We start from the raw sequence: 19,336 nt of genomic DNA, 5'->3' as shown, positions 1-19,336 counted from the left end.
CTTAAAAAAAAGTTAAATATATTCTTATAAAAATATATTCTTAAAAAGCGAATAAACTCCTAAAAATAACTTTAAAAAAAACTAATAAGTATTTATAGGAAATCGAGAATATTTCTAAAAAAATTCTTAAAAAACGAATATATGCTAAATAAAAATATATATATATTGTGTTCTATTTAGTTATTTTTAAAAATATATTTAAAAAAAAACAGAGCTTATTAAGAGTATATTTTGATTTTTTTTAAGAATATATTTTCGCTTTTTTAAGAGTATATTTGCTTTTTTAAGAATTTTTTTTAAAAGAATATATTCGATTTTTTAAGAGTATATTTATTATTTGTAGCAATATATTTTTTTAAAAGAAATATTACTGAGATACACAATTTTTTTTCGAACTAATTTCTAAGATACACATATTTCTCGAATATATTTCTGGGATACACATATTTTCTTAAATATATTTCTGAGATATACGCTTTTTTTTCGCTAAATTTCTGAGATACACATATTTTTCGGTTTTTTCTGAGATACACATGTTTTTGTAATATACTATAATATATCTATTTACAAGCGAAATATATAAAAAAGTATATATCTCAGAGACTTTTTCAATATGTGTATCTCAGAAATATTATATATATCTTAGAAATTATACGATAAAAAACGTATATCTCAGTAAATAGCCGTATTTATATTCTTAAAATTAATTTTAAAATATAAATATATCTTAGTAAATAGCCGCTATTAAGCTTAAAAATAAAAAATATCTTTAATAGAAAGCTTAAGAGCTTAGTGTACTAGAAAAAACCTAGTAATAAGTTTTTATTAATATTTACTTTTAATATACTTTTAATTCTTTAATTTTTTTTTTCTAAATTACTTAGTTTTAGAAATAAAATAAGAAAAAGAAAATATAATCCTTTTAAAGAGAGTATAATATTTATTCTAAAAAAAATTTAAATTTTAAAGAGATTCTTAAATATAGAAATTATAGTATTCTTTATAAGTAAAATTTAAAGATATTATCTTTAACTAGTAGAATTTTCTCTCTTAAGTCTAATATTTCCTAGATTTATGTAGCTTTTATTTAAGATATCTAAGGTCGGGTGAGATACTACTATATTATATATTATTATCACTACTTAACTCGTCTACTATAAGTTTAATCGATGAAGCCTAAGGCGAGCCTCTAATTAGCTCTCTCCCTGAACAGCCATTATCGTTTATGCGTCAAGGGCGTTAGACGCATCTAGACGCAGGAAGGGCGTATGTACTACTACTGTCTGCAGCCGGAAGCGCGGATAATATCGAGGCGCTTCTTGAAACCACCTAAGATCCTAGTTCAATGTGCGGTGAGCCGCTGCAACCGCCTACTACAGGGTATACCAGTGTAGCGCCTACTCACATGTATTTGTAGCCTGGAATCAAACTTAACCCAAATAGGGCACCAAACGCAACAATCTGCACGCACAGGTGGTAGCTCGTATCTGAGCCAAAGTCGAGGCGTCCTTCAATATGAAAATTGACCAGGACAACACCCCCTTGGCGCGCAGAAAGGCACGGCAACCAGGCTGTGTTTGTGAGAGCGGACCTCTTCCATCTGCAGTACCAGCTGCTTTGTGGTACTCGACGGCCTCGTTCCCTTTCCACAATTGAGTGACAGTCCGCTCATGGTATCGTACGCACATGCGGCACGGGTGGTGTTTGAGGCCTTGCAGATGGAGCTACCCAATCAATGTAAACATCGCTCCGTTGTCAGTTTTTATCTTTATTTTTTATTTTTCTCGGCTCCCCAGATTAGTTAAGAAGAACCGAGGCTTTGTATGTGAGGTCTGAATGTGATGTGTTTCATTCTTGCTCCGGCTGCTTACTTCCGCCGTTCTGGCTGAGAAGTCTCTGGCAAGTAAACCAAGTCAGTGAACAAGAATATATAGATGATGATATCGAGCAAGATATCTGAATCCATCTATAGCATCTTCTATCTTTGGGCTTTAGTGAGAGTTTAAAGTATGGATCATAAAACGTGTGTTTTCGGAGTGGGACCCTGACGATTGGAGGGGGGGGGCAGCTGTCGTGTATTCTTCGTTAATGCACAAAGACATTCAGGGTCCCGGCGTAAGGTACACTATCGGACCCAGATCAGCACTGGATTCTTCAAGGTAGCGGCAGACTGCAGAGGCACCTCACATGCGGAAAACAAAGATATGAAATGCAAGGAGTTGGCAGTGGTGACTAGGTTGCCAGAGCGGCCAAGGAAACAGAATAGGAAGCTGAAAATTCGCGGCTCTGTGCCACACTATTGGTTCGTTGGAAACGGTCAATTCAACATTCGATTTTTAGCGGGCTATGCTGAAGAATGAGGAGATCTCTCGACTCCGTCGGGATGCGAAACATCCCTGAACAACAGAAAAGACATGTAAGCAAGCGTGACGCAGTGTGTACAAATCACGCATCTAAGGTTTCCTTGTCAATGCCTGAGCCAGGGTCAGACGCATAATTCGCGACGGCAGTACGAATGCAGATTCCAAAGAGCCGGGGATCATGTGGCTGTGCCGTAGTGCTTTCATATGTTACCATCAACTGACTGCCATGCAGTTAGGATGAGCCCGATGGTGCACTCCCATCATCGGAAGATGGCTGTTGGCAAGGAGAAGCTGCTCTTCTTCTGGCTCAATTTAGCTGTGTGACGTCGGGTCGTTCATTGCAGAGGCTAGCATGGCAAATTCTAGCGTCGTTTGTGGCGTGCTCATGGTCTCAAGGTAGGTTGATGGGGTTGAGGTGATGTCCGGATGACTAAGCGCGGGTGACCTCATGCATCGTGAACAGGTCGGGTGTTTCTTCAGCTTCATCGAACAATGGCGTCTCCGGCTGTCCTGGTCGCGCGCTTTCTTCGCGCAAACAACTACAGCCAGGTACACATTGGAGCCCTTGGTCGCCGGTTGGGATACTCACTGGCCGACAGACTCTGGATGCCTTTCTTGCTGAGGCCAACTTGCCTTCAGATGCCGGTGCCGTGACCAACGGCGACCTCACCGTGGAACAGCTGCTTCGCGAGAAGCAAGCATTTGACTTGAGTGCCAATTTCGAAAGATTGGGTGTCCAAGATGATGACAAGGGATGGCATGATCCTGGTACGTGTCTATCGAAGCACCAATCTGGTCATACGGGCTCTAACGTTTCCCGTTAGCACCCTCCTCTGCCACTGAACTCACGCTACCCACCACATCCAATCTCCTGAATGCATCCGTCGAGATTATCGCAAGAGGTGTCGAAGCAGAACCGTTCATATTAGCCACCACCGCAGACCGCCACCTTCACCTCATCTCATCCCGCGCATCTTCGTTCGAAATTCATCGTTCCATCTCCCACATCCAGGACTCCCCTATACTTTCGTATAATGTCATCTGCCAGCGATACCTACTTGCTTCGAGCATGTCTGGGAAGCTTTTACTATACGATTGCGGCTCTGATACCCTGCTCAACGAACGGAAGGACCATGCTAAATACCTTGTCAAAATCGCCAGCATAGAGGATGACGAAGGTGCCTGGATTGCAACTGCTGGCTGGGATGCCAAGGTACACCTTTATCGTCTCAATGTTCGACAGGATAGTCCTATCCATTTAAAAGCGCCAGTTGCAAACTTGACGCTCCCAACGAATCCTGAGGCCCTGCTGTTCGTCCGACACCCGGTGACAGAAAAGCCGCTGCTGCTGCTGACTCGCAGAGACTCAACATTTCTCTTTTACTATTCACTCCCCGAACCAGGCGCAGGTTGCAGTGAAGGCGCGCCGGTCACCCTCGAGCTTCTTGGGAAGCAGAACCTGGCACCAACCTCCACTGCTTGGGTCGCCTTCACCCCGTCAAGTATTGCTCTGTGCCCTACTGACAGCTCTTTGCTGGCAGTAGCTACCTCGGCAGTTCCACATATGAAGCTTCTCATTGTCCGTTTACTTTTGCCTCCTGCAGATGCCGTTGATGCTGGTAGTGAACGCTCAATTGGCCTGGAGGAAGCACCAATTGCTCAAGACTCGGTTCGGGACGGAATTAACTTTTCCGCCATGACCCAAGCGTCTCAAGCTAGGGCGGCCCTCATAGTACAAGAGCGCGAGCTGGCAGCCATACTCATTCAATGCAGCACGTTGGCACCGCAGACACCTTACTCAACGCCGTCTCTCGCCTGGCGGCCAGACGGTACTGGCGTTTGGGTGAACAGCGATGACGGCGTGGTCAGAGGTGTTGAGGCTAGCACCGGCAAAGTAGTTGCAAGCTTGAAGGGCCATGACGCCGCATCCAAGATTCGCTGCATATGGGCGGGGCGCGTTGGCTCTGGGGAAAACGGTGGCGAGGAGTGGATGATCAGTGGCGGCTTCGATCAAAAACTGATCCTTTGGCGAACACAACAAGCCGTAGAGTCAGCATGAGCTGTTTTCGAGCTGGTAGAGATGCAGCTCATGGTCCCACGCCGATGGTCGTGTGATCATGGAAGTGGATGAAGCAACATGAGAGGCGTACGCTGAAGGCCCTCCAGTCAAACTCCGGCCACACGCATGTCTGCCTGCCCATTCGCTGCGTATGTATCCCGAGCCAGTCGATCAGGAAGCAAGTCGGTTGGAAGAATGCAGTTGAGCGGAGTATGTTGCGTGGCCGTGGGCGAATGATGGTACCCAATACACGCAGGTCTGGGGCAGTACACGGCTTTTGCGAAGATGCAGCGCTCAGATGCAGTTATGCTAGCACAAGGTTTCCCGTGTTCCACCGGCCGCAAAGGCCGAGGAGGATATACGGGATGCAAGCATGATTTCCGTGCCATCGCGCGAGCTCCACTCGGGCCAAGGTGGAGCTGCGGAGCTAGTAACGGCCTGTCCCGTTCGAAAAGATAATCCGCTGTGGCTGACGAGGCGTCGGCACGCTGTTGGGCGGAGCCCTCTGACGTCCCCGGATTCTTTCATCTCCACGCTCGGCTTGCCTGTGCAATCCCTGAACCGTGTCGCGACGCTCATTCCCTGCAAGGGCTGTTAACTCCAGCTGGTCGGACGATGAACAAGGCTTTGCATATATCTGTACATACAGCATGCCGTCGATCGGCCAGGGCTTCTCACGCCTTTCGGCTATCTTGACTACCTTGTCTACTCGCAGTGCCATCGCTTGTAGACGCATGCTGCTCCGCTTGACCCTGGGGATGCGGTATATATTAGAAGCATCTGGTTATGCTACCTCTCGTCCGTCTCACACCGTTCCACCTGAGCCTCCCTCGTCGCGAGCATCTTGTCAGCCGATCGCCGGGAGATAGTTACTGCTGCCGCCTTACGGGTAGCTACATCTTACCACGCTTCCTTCACTGTTGCTCCCGATTTGCATTGCGAGGGTATCTTGCACCATGCGGCCCGGCTTCTCGCATCCCGGAGCCCTACGTGCTAGAGAAAAGAATTTCTTCATTATCTCAGGGGTATGTAATTTTCGCTTCCAGCACAATTGTGATGTGCCATTGACGACGGCCCAGTTGCCATTCAACTACACATGGCGCGCCTTGAAGGACCTCGTACGCAACTACACAATCAACCAACCGGGCTGGACTGAGATGGATGAAGGCTCTTACGGCACAGAAGGTCGCAAAGGTTATTTTAGCGTCAAGACGGATGAGGATGCCGCGAATGTTTACCGTGAGTATCAACCCTCCAGCTGAGTTTTGCGTGTAGTAATCAGTGGAAAATCAGACCTCCTCATCAACCACGAGTTCCCTGAGTTCAGGGATTCTGGCCGACGTCTACTGGTCCACCATTGGGACGCCTCGCAGACGCAACCTGTCCTGCTTCGCTGCAACTGCTCGGCTGTCTTTCCGGCTGCCACGAGGCACTCTGACAGGGAGTCCCAAGTTACCGCCCAGTTTGTCAACTCTGCTCTTTACCAATCAGAGCATATGCCTGTCCCGCCGGGTTTCGCAACAATGTCTCAGTCTTATCCGGCCATGACTGCTGCGACAAGCGGCCCGATGCCAATGATGCACGCACAGCCCAGTCATATGGTGCATCAGCCAGCATACTATCTCCAGCACCCGCCGGCAACGCCCGTCTACTCTCAAGCTGGAATCCCGGTGAATGTCAGAAACGGAGCTGTGCGCACTGAAGCGCGTGGCATTCACATTAGAGGACTGAAGTATACAGTTACAGAGGCAGAGCTTAAACAACTGCTCGCCGAGTCTGGCAACCCTTTACGGATCGAGCTCAAGAAGGGATCGGCGACGGTCAGATTCGGGTCGAGCGTGGAGGCTGACCGGGCGATTGAAGGGCTCAACGGATTCGAATACAAGGGCATGGAACTCTCAGTCCGCTATGACGTGGACAGAACTCCAGTTTCAGAGCCTGTCATTGTGAATGGCGGGCCGCATCGTGTAAGTCGGCGCCACCAGAACAACGTCATTGTCAAGGACTGACACAACACCACGCGCCGCAGGGACTGGGATCTCGCAATGCTGCAAGCCGGCAGCCGGGATAACGGCCGTTGGCATGGTTTAATGTACATAGTGCATAGATATGAAGCTCGATTGGACTAGAGGACCCACTTGTGCCTTAGGTCAGCGGTTCCGGGGGCGGAGCCAGCTCCGCCGGAAAATTCGATAAAAGGGAAGCGTTTTCCTTTGACCCCCTTTCAACCCGCTCCAACAATATGCAACAGCGGCTGTACCCGCTCGGGCAGCTCGTCCGCCACGCGCGCCTATCAGAAACAAGTACGGACTAATCTCCGGGCGTGCTGGACGGCGGTTGTGTCACGCCAGCAGCACGTCTATCGGTGCTTACCACAAGATACGAGGCGTCATTTTTCTAGCTCAACGTCATCGTCCTCTCTGAACCAGCGGACACAGCATGGCCAGACGCTGACATGCCGCAGGATAGAGTTGTGTGTACGACTGGATTGTGGTGCCGGAACATCGTCCGCCTCCGCAAACAGAGACCAAGTCGGCCCGACCCCGCAATGCTTCACATCGCTTTGGGCGCGGAGACGCTGTGCCCGCTCCAACGCAACACAGCCGTTGGGGCCAGGCCGACGCCATGCCTTCGCCCTCGCGCCCAGGCTCGGGTCCAAGAGCCTCAGAAATGCACCCCATATGACACGGCATGCGCGCCGTTACTTTCCGCGGAGAACTGCACTTATCTCGCTCATCGGAAAGTTGATTGGATCGGAAAATTAGGAATGGCAAATCCTCTAGACCGTTGAGCCCGATCAAGCGTTCCCGGTTGACCACTTCTCGTTGGCTGGCAGCTCTAGTGATCGACGAGAGCCCGATTGCAACACCACGTAGCACGGCTAGGAATCCAAGACGTTAGTGGAGTCCGGTGGGGCCCATGGACAATAATTGCCCGGGTAGACCAAGGTGACGGATCCGCGTATCCTGGTGATACGAACACAAAATACCCGGTGCTCAGGCTACGTAATTGAGCCCAGGCGGCCAGGTCAAAGTCGATAATCAGCTTCTTCCACCGAATGTCAGCATTTGTTCCGCACTTTGACCTGCTGACAGAAAACAAATCCGTGCACCTTTACTGTTGTTTGGATATCACTACTGACCATGTCCAAAACTATCAAGAAAACCAAGGCTCGATAACCGAAAGAGACTGTTCTTTTAGCGTCTGCGCCGAAGTATTGCGGCCAAGTATACAGCAATGCCAAATAAATTTCCGTGAACGGTACATTTGATCCTACAAAAAAGAGCTTCACCAACTTACAATCCAACGCCCTTTCTCCTCTCCCTGGTCATCTTCCCCAACCCGCTTAAAACGGCCGCAAGAAGCAATAAACTGTTGAAGCCGGCCATGAGGAAGAACGGCGCACCAGCATCCAGGCGATCGAACATAACACCCCCGACCTTGGTCAGGATAAGAATACCGGCTCCACCGGCTAGGCTATAGACGCCCGCTATGCTACCTTTAAGATGAGAGCGGGAGGACGGATCAGTAGAAGAAGGCGGTTGGCGGAAATGCGAAGGTAGAAGCGGAGAAGATTCTGTGGCTTGAGGCTCTTGCATCGGATCGCGGAGAGAGGCTGTTGCTACAGACGGAGTACCTGCAGTGGGCGTCCTCTCTGCATCAAGATAACCATCCCTAATGCCCGTTGCGGCTGGCGCCTGCGCGTGGATTCGTGTGGCAGGAGAAGCCCGAGCGGGAGCGCTATCCTCGGTTTGTTCCTCGAACCCTGATTCAGTCTCGCTGCCCTGGATACCGCGGCCCAGCAGGCCAAGACTGCAGACAATTGCTCCAATCTGGCTGATACCAAGCAATACAACGATGAAGAAGACGCCCACGCTGCCATCGTCCGAAGACGGATCAGGGCTTTTGAGCAGACCGAACGCGATATATCCAGCGATCCCTGCTACTGAAGCCAATATCAGAGGTTCGTTGTACTTGCTATACCTTCCGGAAAGGTATCCGAATACTGGAGCGCATATGAGGGCAATAAGCTGTGAAGTTCCTGTCAAAATTGCCGCGAGCACATATGCGCGACGGCAAGCATTTTTGATGTCTTCGTTGGATTTGTCGTCACCGGGACGGCACAAGCCCCGGTTAATGAAATAGGCATTGGCGAAAAGCGGAATGAAGAGCGATATGGCGACGGAAGAGGCGCGCGCAACAAACCCACCAAGATAACCAAGGCCGACATTTATATCCTGAAACCCCAATTTTAAGGCATTGGCGAGGAGGCGCGGATATGACAGGGTAGGATGGATTACAGATGCCGTGAGATCGCTGGTCTTGACGTGGAAAAGGTTGCGCCAGCCCTTGGACTCTTCGCCTGGCAGCCCCCGTAAACCAAACATGCACACAATGGCTACGACCAAAGCTACCATAGCCACAACGTAGTAGGCATTTGCCACGGCGACGCTTGGCGCAGCGCCGCTTTTCTGGAAGCGTGTAGGTAGAGGCAAAAAAACAGCCAAGGCCAGCAGCGCGCCGAAGCCAGTGAACATGCCTACGAGCCCAGCTAGGTTTGAGGTTGATGCAGCCGAGGCGCGCGCGACAGGCTCGGGCGAGGAAGAGCGGAAGCGCGTAGGGGTGATGGTGAGTTCGGAGGAAATCGAGGGCGCAGTTGCATGTCGGGAGGCATTGGCGCCGCTGGTGAGCGGGTTGGACGAAGCGACGTGGGTCATGGCAGGCAAGACGGCCGTGACCATGGTGGTGCTGCCAGGCGGGTGAGCGGCAATGCACGCAGAGGAGTGGGTAGGATAGGAGCCTTACGTGGCAGACGCGCCGACCGCGAAGAGCAAGCGGCCAAGCAGCAGCTGCGGGTAGACATTGGTGGCCTGCACAAACAGAAGCAGGCTCAACGCCACGATGGCATAGCCCACAGTCGCGACTTTGGCCACGCCAATCCTGTCACTAACCATGCCCCAGGCCGGGCAGGCGACAAGGGCAACCAGCTCGTCGGCGAAGCCCAAGGTGCCCACGGCGTCGCCGACGTCATGGCTCCGGCCGATGCGCTCGGTGATGACGAAGGAGAGAGAGCTGTTGAGGAAGACGAGGAAGGAAATGCTGAAGAGCGCGACAGCCAGCAGGTACGTAGCGACCTGCACGCGCGTGGCGGTAAAGGCGAAGTAGGGCATGCTGATGCCCCCGCGCGGGGTGCAGTGGTACGTTGTAGGTTGGTTGGTTGTGTTGCGATGAACTATGGAGCTTAGGTGGAGCGAGCTGGGGCCTGGCCTCGGCTTCGGCATACAGAACAAACATTCTTATTACAACGTACAAAAAGAATATCCACCTCGACCTTTCTGCAGCTCCCGCGACGAAGCATAAACATACACCATGCCCGATAACACTGCTCCCGGTCCACCAACCAGATTCAAGGTCTCTTGGTAGTCTCCAGGAAAACCCCATACCCAATCATTATTGTGCCGCAACGCGTACAACACACAACGCGCGAGGTCGAGCGTGTCAAGGCCCGCCGGATGCTGCGTTACGCCATTTGCAAGTGTCCAAAATGGTACCGACTTTGAACCCAAGGATTTTACGTCAGACATGTTCAGCGGTGCCTGCTGCACGAGGGAGTCGTTGCGCTGATTCCACTCCCGAGGCTGCTTATCCTTGGCAGCACGATGAATGACCTTCCTAATCGTGTTTTCGGGGATTCGATACCATAGCGATCGTTAATCACCTTGGTCATCGTCTTCGACCGCCAGCCGTGGTTGACAAGGGATAAGCACACATTAGGGTTGCAAGCAAAAACTGACACTAGGCAAGTAGGTCAACATCTCCATCGCGGCACAGTTCCATTTGCCACTTGGGAATCCGATGTCTGTAGGAGCGGCACTGTAGAGGCGATTATACAGTTTGTCATTACTTCGAATGAATCCTTGGAGAAGATTCCCTGCCGATGTCGATGGCTAGGACGCGTTCCGAGGCGGCGACTGCGGCTCGTCTTGAGCGAGCGACAGAGGCCCATACTGAATAAATGACTGAGTCTTCTCCTGAAGATGCGACTGCGGTAAGCTTTGGCGAGTTGATCTGACGATTCTCGTGCTTGGGTGAAGTGCAGTGAATAGATCGAAGTCCGAAACGATAGTTCATCTGTCACCACATACTGAGGTAGGGGTCTGGGCACGTGGGGCAGCTGCGTACCGAAAGTTGTAAGGCGATCTTGAGTAGGTTGTGATGCTTGTGGTATCATCGTCATCGGAGTTCTTAGCGCACTGATAGTACCCTTGAAGTCTGTTGCAGTGTCTGGGCAGGGTAAGGTGTCAATTGTGCATTTCCAGACAGCCGGTTACCAATTTCAACTGTCGTGGTTCTTGAGTATCTCTCAGTAAAAGTGTCTCCGTTGATTACCAGCTTAGGGTGGGAAGACGGTCTCCAAGAGGTAGTCAGCTCATCATAAAGTAACTTTGCAATGTCAAAGTATTTGTGCGGATGAGCTCGACAGCGTAGGACCTCGTCGGTGAATCGAATCTGCTAGACGGAATGATACTTGGCTGTGTCCCTTGGTGACAGTAACTTGCCCTCCCTCGCCTGGAGTGAATCTACAAGCGTTCGAAAAGACCCATATACGGATTGCGTATCCAGCAGACACATTGGCATACTATTCCACAGTAAAAGGGGTGATCCAAAGTCAAGAGGCTGCTCGTACAGATCGTCAACATTCCATGGCGATGGCTAGTACTTGCCGTCAAGAGGTTGGCGTTGCTGATAGTCCCGGTGCTGTCTCTCGAAGTTGTCCATAATTCCGTTGGACCAGTCAGTTGGCTGTATGCGGACTTGATTGTCTATGTCGGTCAACACAGTGCGAATATAATCGTGTTATATACGCAAAATATTGGGGGACGAGGAATGATACGAAAGCTTGCGCACGGAGGAGCTCTGGATATAATGCGAGTTGTTTTAGACCAGCAACCGGAAATACGACTTAAGGTTGTGCGGTAGAATGAGAATGAAGCCACGAGAACTTTTTAAGTATAGACCTTGCCTGTAACCTGTTAATCTTTAGCGAAATGGCGAGTGTTATGGATGAACTGAAGGTGAATGAAAGGTGCGTTTCCCGATTTGATACCATAATCTGCTCATTCCCGTCCCAACCCGAGTAAAAATAACAAGAAAAACAATGAATGAGATTCCTGACTTCATGATCAGCCGATTCCTTGGGACAATGGGAAACGAGTTGTTGTTCGGATCATCACTTATCTTTGCACTACCCAAACTTTAGATTGAAAAAGATGATAACAGTAGTTAACCCAGCCGAGGACACATTCATTCTACAAGAAGCCGCTCCAATAAAGCATAGAAGCAGAAAGATGTGAATACACTCCTCGGCTCCTCGAAATCTGGGAAACGTATTACGGACCGAACTTATTGCTACTAAGCATTGAAAAGCCCAACTTTTGATGCTACAGCCGAGTAAACGCAACAAACTTGACTGGGAATCGATCAATAAAATACCTACAAAGCGAACCATACGTATTAGATAGTTCTTAAATGTAAACATAAATAAGACCTATAAGTAAAAAGATGTTCCATATGGTGAAGCTCTAGCTACGACTACTTATGTGGTAAACTAGTGAACACCGCGACTACTACACTCTTAAGAGCTTAAAGAATAAAAAAGATAAAATCAAAAGAAAATAAAATGAAGTGAAATAAAATTTAAAATAAATAATGAGAATAATTACGTCCGTCATCATCAACCCAGATTTATCATCTAGCTAGGCAGACACGACAGAGAACTATACAAGCAGCCCCTACGGATTACTCCTTGTCTAACTACAGGTCTAAATTCTGGATACAAGTAAGAATATCTTAGAGTACCCACATACTACAAACACTTTTAATAGATTTCTTCTTCCACTCGGTACAAGCGTCATCTCGTTATCTCGTTAGACGAGAATCTCGCTTGAGGATGATAGACGTTAAAGGTTAAGATTGCTGTTACTTGTATTACTGTTACATCCGTCTACACTCGGTTATCCAGCATTGCTATATTTGTTCTTTGGTGCGTATGTAGGGTGAACCACCTCCGATTACCGGCCCGACTACCGAGTCTCACCGTGAATACTTAAACCAACATCAGTCGATAGTATCGGTGTAACATGAATCAATAAAGTCACAAGTCAAATTAAATTCTCTAAAGAAATTTTAAAACCAGACAAGATAGGCTAACATTTCTCACCGTTAAGTGATTCACCGCCTAGTGATATATAGTACTAGGCCCTAAGTATTCGTGCCACCCCTGTTTTACACCAAAACTCGCCTTACGCAGTGAGCAATTTCACAACCAAGGAGCTTATAAAAATACTTGAAACTTATACAAGTTAGAGAAAATCGCATGCCCTAAATTATTCTAAGATTTCTTATAAAAAGATAATTTAGAAAAAGAAGATTTTTAGGTATAAAGTAGAGGTAAGTAAGAATTCGGCGGTTTTCCATATAAATTTGCCGAATTTTAAGAGTACTAGATTTTATACTGAAATTTCTTAAACTTAGAGACTTAAAAAAAAGTTCTGAATTAGTAGAGTAATAGTTTAACCAATTTTCTACTAACCTAGAAAATTTTAAAGAGATGCAGCAAGGTTGGGTAGTTGTAAAATACGTGCGAAGAGGACGAGTTTTGGTGTAAAACAGGGGTGGCACGAATACTTAGGGCACGTCACTGTAAGCTCATAGCTAGACAGGGAGTGTTTCATAGGGTATATAAATAAGAAGGCCTTGGAACGAATACACACTGTAAATATCTTAACTAGTTTTTGGTTCCACTCTGTATCAAACATCTTGCTACGATGCGGAGTAAGTTGGTTGTGTTTCCGTTTTTGAATTAGCTAAAAGAAGAGGGAAGCATAAAATGATTAACTACGACAGCTAATCGACGGCAAAGCAACTGTACTTGGCGCCTCGGTTGCTCACGGAGCGGATGGATGCTAGGATATGCGGGCCGCATTGTAAATTGTATGGAGCTGAACTCGAGGCTTGGCGGTATGCTTTTGCTGCCCGGATATGCCGGTTGAGCGCATGCGATAGACATCCAAACAGCCCTAGTACCTAGGTAGGGATATGCTTTTCCGGATATGGGCGCGAGTGGCACGAGACCAAAAAGGTCGATGGTCGTACTCGTACTGTAGATGCGCGCTTTTCTCGCTACGGCCACGGAGAATTTTTGAACCCCGGTCAACCTCAGGCCTCTGTCCTCCCATGTCTCCCAAAACAAGCGACGTCCCGACGGCACGAGACATTTGCCAACGCAACAATGCAGTTGTCTTCCCACTGTTGCAGAGCCGCGTGGGAGAGGACGCGAGTTCTCCAGCCCGGCATGACTCAGATCCATTTCCCATTGGAGCGTGATGAGCATAGCGAGATTGCCTCCCGGCCTATCCTACGTCTTTTTGGAATAAATCCCGTCGGCGATCTTTGCACAATCCCTGCGACTGCTTCGGCTATCATCTAGGACTGGGGTTACGGTTGTGATCTACAGGGGAATTTTTAGGCGATGGCCCGGGTCGAGAGGTCAATCTAGGTGCGCCAGCACGACCACTCACAATCGCTTCGCCAGGTCAAGTATAAAGGAAGCCGGTCGCCTGGCCTCATGTCTATTCTCTCTCGTGTCATTTCGCGCGCCTGACCCACCATGTCACCCTCTTTGGCCTGCGCAGTGCTCGCACAACCACTTGTTCTATCCCTCTTTTATTTCCCTTCTCTGGCCTCAACCACCGAGATTACTGACCCCAGACTGTTATTCTGGCTCAGGAACGCTCATGTTGATATCGGCAACATCACGGTGGGAAAGAGGCTGGCCGTGCCCAATGAATACGAAGCCACGCCTTACTACCCAGCGCCCTACGGCGGCTGGGTATCCGACTGGAGCGACAGCTACGCTAAGGCAGAAGAGCTCGTGGCCAAAATGACGTTGGCTGAGAAGACTAACATCACATGCGGCACGGGTTACTTTATGGGTAACACCAACTTCCCCCCGGCAGATTCCAGGGGCTACTGACCTCTTTCTTAGACCGCTGTATAGGCAACACTGGAAGTGTCCACCGGCTGGGGTTTCCCCAAATCTGTCTCCAGGATTCTGCTCTTGGAATCAAGGGTACCGAAAACATCACCGCCTTCCCGCCTGGCATAACCGTTGGGGCGACATGGAACAAGCAACTCATGTATGACCGCGGTGCCGCCCTTGGTGCCGAGTTCCGCGGAAAAGGCATAAATGTCCATCTTGGCCCTACCGTAGGACCCATGGGACGAAAACCACGAGGCGGCCGTAACTGGGAGGGTTTTGGAGCCGATCCGGTCCTCCAGGCCGTCGGCGGCGCCCAGACAATCAAAGGTGTCCAGGACCAGGGTGTCATTGCTACTATCAAGCACTTGATCGCTAACGAGCAAGAGATGTTCCGCATGTATAATCCGTTCCAACCTGGATACAGTGCGAACATCGATGACCGAACTCTCCATGAGCTCTACCTATGGCCCTTTGCAGAAGGAGTACGTGCAGGTGTCGGGTCTGTCATGGCTGCTTACAACGCTGTCAATGGGTCGGCTTGCACTCAAAACAGCTACCTCATCAACAATATCCTGAAAGACGAGCTTGGATTCCAGGGTTTCATCATGAGTGATTGGCTCGCGCAGATAGGCGGTGTCTCCGCCGCGCTCGCTGGACTGGATGCGTCACTCCCTGGAGACCCTACTATCCCTCTGTTTGGAAATGCTTGGTGGGCTTTCCATCTCACAGAAGCCGTGCTTAACGGCTCTGTGCCTGTGGATCGACTGAACGACATGGCCACCCGCATTGTCGCCACTTGGTACCAGATGGGTCAGGACAAGGATTACCCGGATCCGAACTTCTCCACGTGGAGTTCGAATGCTGAAGGGTTGTTGCATCCTGGTGCACTCGTTTCTCCATCTGGGGTGGTGAATGAATTTGTTAATGTCCAGGATGATCATGCCAAGGTTGTACGCCAGATTGCTACGGAGGCTATTACGATGCTTAAAAATGAAAACAATACATTGCCACTCAGCACGGCAACTCCTCTGAAGGTATTTGGGACTGACGCACGGAAGAATCCCGACGGAATCAACTCGTGCGCGGACCAGGCCTGCGACAAGGGTACACTGGGTATGGGTTGGGGTAGTGGGACAGCCAGCTATCCTTACCTTGACGATCCCATTACTGCAATCACGGGAAGGGCAAAGAATGTCACCCCATACCTGACCGATGATTTCCCCTCCAACGCTGTGGTAGAAGAAGGCGACGTTGCACTCGTATTCATCAACGCTGATTCCGGAGAGAATTACTTGAGCGTGGACGGGAACCCTGGAGACCGAACAAGTTCTGATCTGCACGCTTGGAAGAACGGAGATAAATTGGTCCAAGAAGCAGCCGACAAGTATGATAAGGTGGTTGTTATCACGCACACTGTTGGACCGATTCTACTCGAAGAGTGGATCGACTTGCCTTCGGTCAAAGCTGTCTTGTTTGCGCACCTGCCTGGACAAGAAGCAGGAGAATCTTTGACCGATGTACTCTTCGGCGATACTTCACCTAGTGGACATTTGCCGTACAGCATTCCGTATAGCGAGGACGACCTTCCGGAGAGCGTTAATATCAAAGGCTTCGAGCTGGGGCAGCCTCAAGATACGTTTTCCGAAGGCTTGTTTATCGACTATCGTTACCTGAATGCCCAAAACAAGACCCCTCGCTATCCTTTCGGACACGGTCTTAGCTACACCACATTCTCCTTGAATGCTACCATTGCCTCTGGCATCGAACTAACGTCGGTTCCGCCTCCGCGTTCTCCCAAAGGCAAGACACCTTCCTACTCGACAGACATTCCACCAGCATCCGAGGCCTACTACCCCGACAACTTCAACAAGATTTGGCGATACATTTACTCGTACCTTCCGAAGAATGAAGCCGATTCAGCTGCTAAGAAGGCAAACACAACCACCTACCCATACCCGGATGGCTACAGTACGGAGCAAAAGGCCGGCCCTCCAGCAGGTGGTGCTCAAGGCGGCAACCCAGCCCTGTGGGACACGGCCTTTAAGTTAACGGTCACGGTCACCAACACAGGCAAGGCAACGGGTAAGGGCGTCGCACAAGCATATGTCCAATTCCCCGCCGACATTGAGTATGAGACGCCGGTAATCCAGCTGCGGGACTTTGATAAGACGCGCAACCTAGCATCCGGAGAGAGCCAGACCCTCGATCTTACGTTGACGCGCAAGGATATTAGCGTGTGGGATGTTGTGAGTCAGAACTGGATTATTCCTGATGTCAAGGGAGAGTACAAGGTTTGGATCGGTAATAGCTCCGGTGGCTTGAAATTGGCTTGCTCGACGACGAGCCTGAAGTGTGAGAACGGGCTTGGAAGCCCGGTCACGTAGATTGTGAGCGAAAGGTCGTAATGGTTGTGATGATGATGGTGTTTGTCGTACAATAGGAAATAGCGTTAAATTCAGCGGGCTGGAAGGTTAGAAGCCATCACTGAACTGTGAGAATTTGGAAACGGAAGCGTTCTCAGAGGTGATGGAATGTCTGAAGGACTTTTCAGTCATGAGCTTCCCGGAGATTCGGAAAACATCTCATTAACATCTCGTTCACTCCACGAGGCCAGAAGCATGGACTGGGCTGAGACGGTGTTGACACGTCGCGGTGTGGCGGCATTGACATATCAAAGCGCCTGGCGGTGAACGGAGTGGTCTGGCCACAAAATGTTGGCACCGCTTCTGGAAGGGGCAGTATGTAGTTTTCCAGAATCCTCCATGCGCAGGGCCGTGCTGTGTTCGAGCCCCACCCGTGATCTTCATGCCTGGGACGAGGTGCTCGTGTTGTCATTGCCAGGAGCCCGCGGCGGGGTGAGTGTGCGCATCGGCCACGATTTGCGAGCGAGTCGGCAACCAAGGGACACAGGCATCGAATGATACTGTGCTTTCCGTTTCCTTTCTTCCCTTTTTTTTTTGTCGAATGGGTAGGTGCCTTAAGGCATCCTGGATTTTATTATGATCTCCTTGAGATGATATCTCATAGCCTCAGGTTCGCCTATCCCGATCACCACCGCACCGCTCGTCTACCACGGTCCAGTTTGCTTTCCTCAGTTTCATGTGGCTGACAGCATCTTGGCGAATGTACTCGTTCCAATGCGCCGCAGCACCAGCCGAGGTCGAGAGGCGCCAAGGCCGGCGGGGCCAAGGGGAGATACGAAGCGCCGCAGTCCACAAGGCTATGCTGGTCAGACGCAGTGTTCACGCCACGGTACCTTGCATATGACAATGTGTCTGTTTCCTGCCTGTCCAAAGGTCTTGACTGTAGCTATGGAAGGCTACACACTCTGGCGATTGCACGAGGGAAAGTTGGAACACGTGTTCGAAGAATGAGGGCATTGCCGTTGACTCGATCGATCGTGACAGGATCGCGCCAGGGTTCCGTGTTGATGAGGCTCAAGGTGCACGACTCCACGGAAGGCCTGGCCCGACGTCAGCGGCTGGGGACGGCGGGTGCGGAGACTGACCCACTACGGCTTGCTGTGCCAAATTTAGAGCTGCCGCTTAGAGTTATTCATCCTTTCGCGCTTGTAATGGCAGCTGTCGCCGACGTTCGCCGGCCCCATTGGGGCGAGGGGAAGGACGGGAGCTCGTGTTCTCCGACAGGCCATGACGCTTAGTGCGGCTGGAGTCCCGGAGATTTGGAACACTGCAGCTTTGCCAGGTTTTGTTCCACCTGGCGTACCTCGTATACAGCACCTCGGATGTACGTAAATTCTTGGGCGGGGAAGTTAGTGGTTTGGTGTCAACGTTAAGGAGGCGATGTCTAAGACAGATATATAAGGACGTCGTTATACACTACTCTCTCGCCATCAGCTCAATTCTCCAACTCAAAACATCTCCAAACCACCTCTCTCTCAACATGCGTTTCTTCGCCGTTGCCGTTCCTGCCGTCTTCGGCGCCCTCGCCTTCGCCGACCAGGAGACCGTCACCGTCAAGGACCTGACCATCCGTGACAACAACGGTATCCAGATGGCCGAGTTCTCCCTCCAGGAGCCCAACGTCAAGTGCTCCGGCAATGACTTCACAAACGGCAACGTCGTCACTTGCGGCGAGTCCAAGTACCGCTTCACCGTCACGGGCTCCAACAGCGACTACAAGCTCACTCTCTACCACGAGACTGGTCTTGCGTAAGTGTCATACCCGAAGAAATACGTCTGAACAAGACACTGATAAGTCGTTTGCAACAGCGCTGGCCGCACCGGCTCCGCCAAGGCTCCTGTCTACTGCCACGCTGGCGGTAACGGCCAGAATGACTTCGTCTGCTCCCAGGTTGATGACCTCAAGGTCACCCTTGACTCCTAAGCGTTGGAAAATGATGGCCATTCCTACATGGTTATTATTTAGTTACTAAGTATAATCGATAATTTGGACGCTTAAAGAAATCTAAGAGATGTGACCAATCTTGACTTGATTTTCGGATTCTTGCAAGAGCAACTTTGCGTAAAGTCACGGTGGCGTTACTTTGGCGTCCAGGTGTCGCATGAGTCTTGAGATAAGTGGATATTTGTTGAATTGGTGATGATTTCCGTCCGGTTTGAGGCGGTGAATTGAGATAGGAGCTTGAGATAGTGACTCGAGATAATGACTCGAGATGGTGACAGCGAGCGGCCATGGCTTGAGTTAAAACTAAAGGTACGATCACATGCGAATCCGAACAAACTCCATCAACTTTAGTCAGCCACGGTCACCGCTTCACCAGCTCGGTGATGCTCGGCTTTCGGATAGGAGCGAGGAGTTGGGAAGAATTGGGACCCGGACTCTTCCGATGACAAAGCGGTACGACGTTTCTCTAAGCAAGGGAGAAGGCAGTGCAGCACGAGATAGTAA

At 49.9% G+C, this 19,336-nt stretch overlaps 6 protein-coding genes across 6 annotated transcripts; 5 read left to right on the top strand and 1 right to left on the bottom strand.

The window, feature by feature from the left end:
- Positions 1 to 2,855: 2,855 nt before the first annotated feature.
- On the top strand, positions 2,856 to 4,422 carry K452DRAFT_228234 (uncharacterized protein; the record flags this gene model as incomplete). Its single annotated transcript, XM_033536949.1, has 3 exons — positions 2,856 to 2,912; positions 2,963 to 3,131; positions 3,188 to 4,422. 3 exons carry the CDS (start codon positions 2,856 to 2,858, stop codon positions 4,420 to 4,422), a joined length of 1,461 nt encoding a protein of 486 aa, XP_033397391.1.
- Positions 4,423 to 4,942: 520 nt separating this feature from the next.
- On the top strand, positions 4,943 to 5,378 carry K452DRAFT_32035 (uncharacterized protein). Its single transcript, XM_033544313.1, has one exon. It carries the CDS (start codon positions 5,073 to 5,075, stop codon positions 5,289 to 5,291), a length of 219 nt encoding a protein of 72 aa, XP_033397390.1. The 5' UTR covers positions 4,943 to 5,072; the 3' UTR covers positions 5,292 to 5,378.
- On the top strand, positions 5,379 to 6,431 carry K452DRAFT_271333 (uncharacterized protein; the record flags this gene model as incomplete). The annotated part of the gene is made up of 2 exons (XM_033539029.1): positions 5,379 to 5,654; positions 5,736 to 6,431. The coding sequence occupies 2 exons, from the start codon at positions 5,379 to 5,381 to the stop codon at positions 6,429 to 6,431; spliced, it is 972 nt and encodes a 323-aa protein (XP_033397389.1).
- A 1,341-nt stretch (positions 6,432 to 7,772) lies between these two features.
- K452DRAFT_250405 (uncharacterized protein) lies at positions 7,773 to 9,635 on the bottom strand (the record flags this gene model as incomplete). The annotated part of the gene is made up of 3 exons (XM_033538176.1): positions 9,229 to 9,635; positions 8,188 to 9,171; positions 7,773 to 8,097 (listed from the first exon to the last, which is right to left on the bottom strand). Coding segments are annotated over exons 1-3 (1,674 nt in total), but the record flags the coding sequence as incomplete, so codon positions are not given.
- A 4,445-nt stretch (positions 9,636 to 14,080) lies between these two features.
- Positions 14,081 to 17,203, top strand: K452DRAFT_358783 (glycoside hydrolase family 3 protein). The gene is made up of 2 exons (XM_033546219.1): positions 14,081 to 14,417; positions 14,471 to 17,203. Exons 1-2 carry the CDS (start codon positions 14,093 to 14,095, stop codon positions 16,846 to 16,848), a joined length of 2,703 nt encoding a protein of 900 aa, XP_033397387.1. The 5' UTR covers positions 14,081 to 14,092; the 3' UTR covers positions 16,849 to 17,203.
- Positions 17,204 to 18,228: 1,025 nt separating this feature from the next.
- On the top strand, positions 18,229 to 19,088 carry K452DRAFT_287626 (uncharacterized protein). Its single transcript, XM_033540513.1, has 2 exons — positions 18,229 to 18,636; positions 18,697 to 19,088. Exons 1-2 carry the CDS (start codon positions 18,368 to 18,370, stop codon positions 18,809 to 18,811), a joined length of 384 nt encoding a protein of 127 aa, XP_033397386.1. The 5' UTR covers positions 18,229 to 18,367; the 3' UTR covers positions 18,812 to 19,088.
- The last annotated feature ends 248 nt before the right edge of the window (positions 19,089 to 19,336 follow it).

This window comes from Aplosporella prunicola (assembly GCF_010093885.1).
Source record: "Aplosporella prunicola CBS 121167 unplaced genomic scaffold K452scaffold_13, whole genome shotgun sequence".
Lineage (NCBI taxonomy): Eukaryota > Fungi > Ascomycota > Dothideomycetes > Botryosphaeriales > Aplosporellaceae > Aplosporella > Aplosporella prunicola.
Note: the sequence above shows the minus strand (reverse complement) of the source record. Positions and strands in the feature narration are given on the sequence as shown.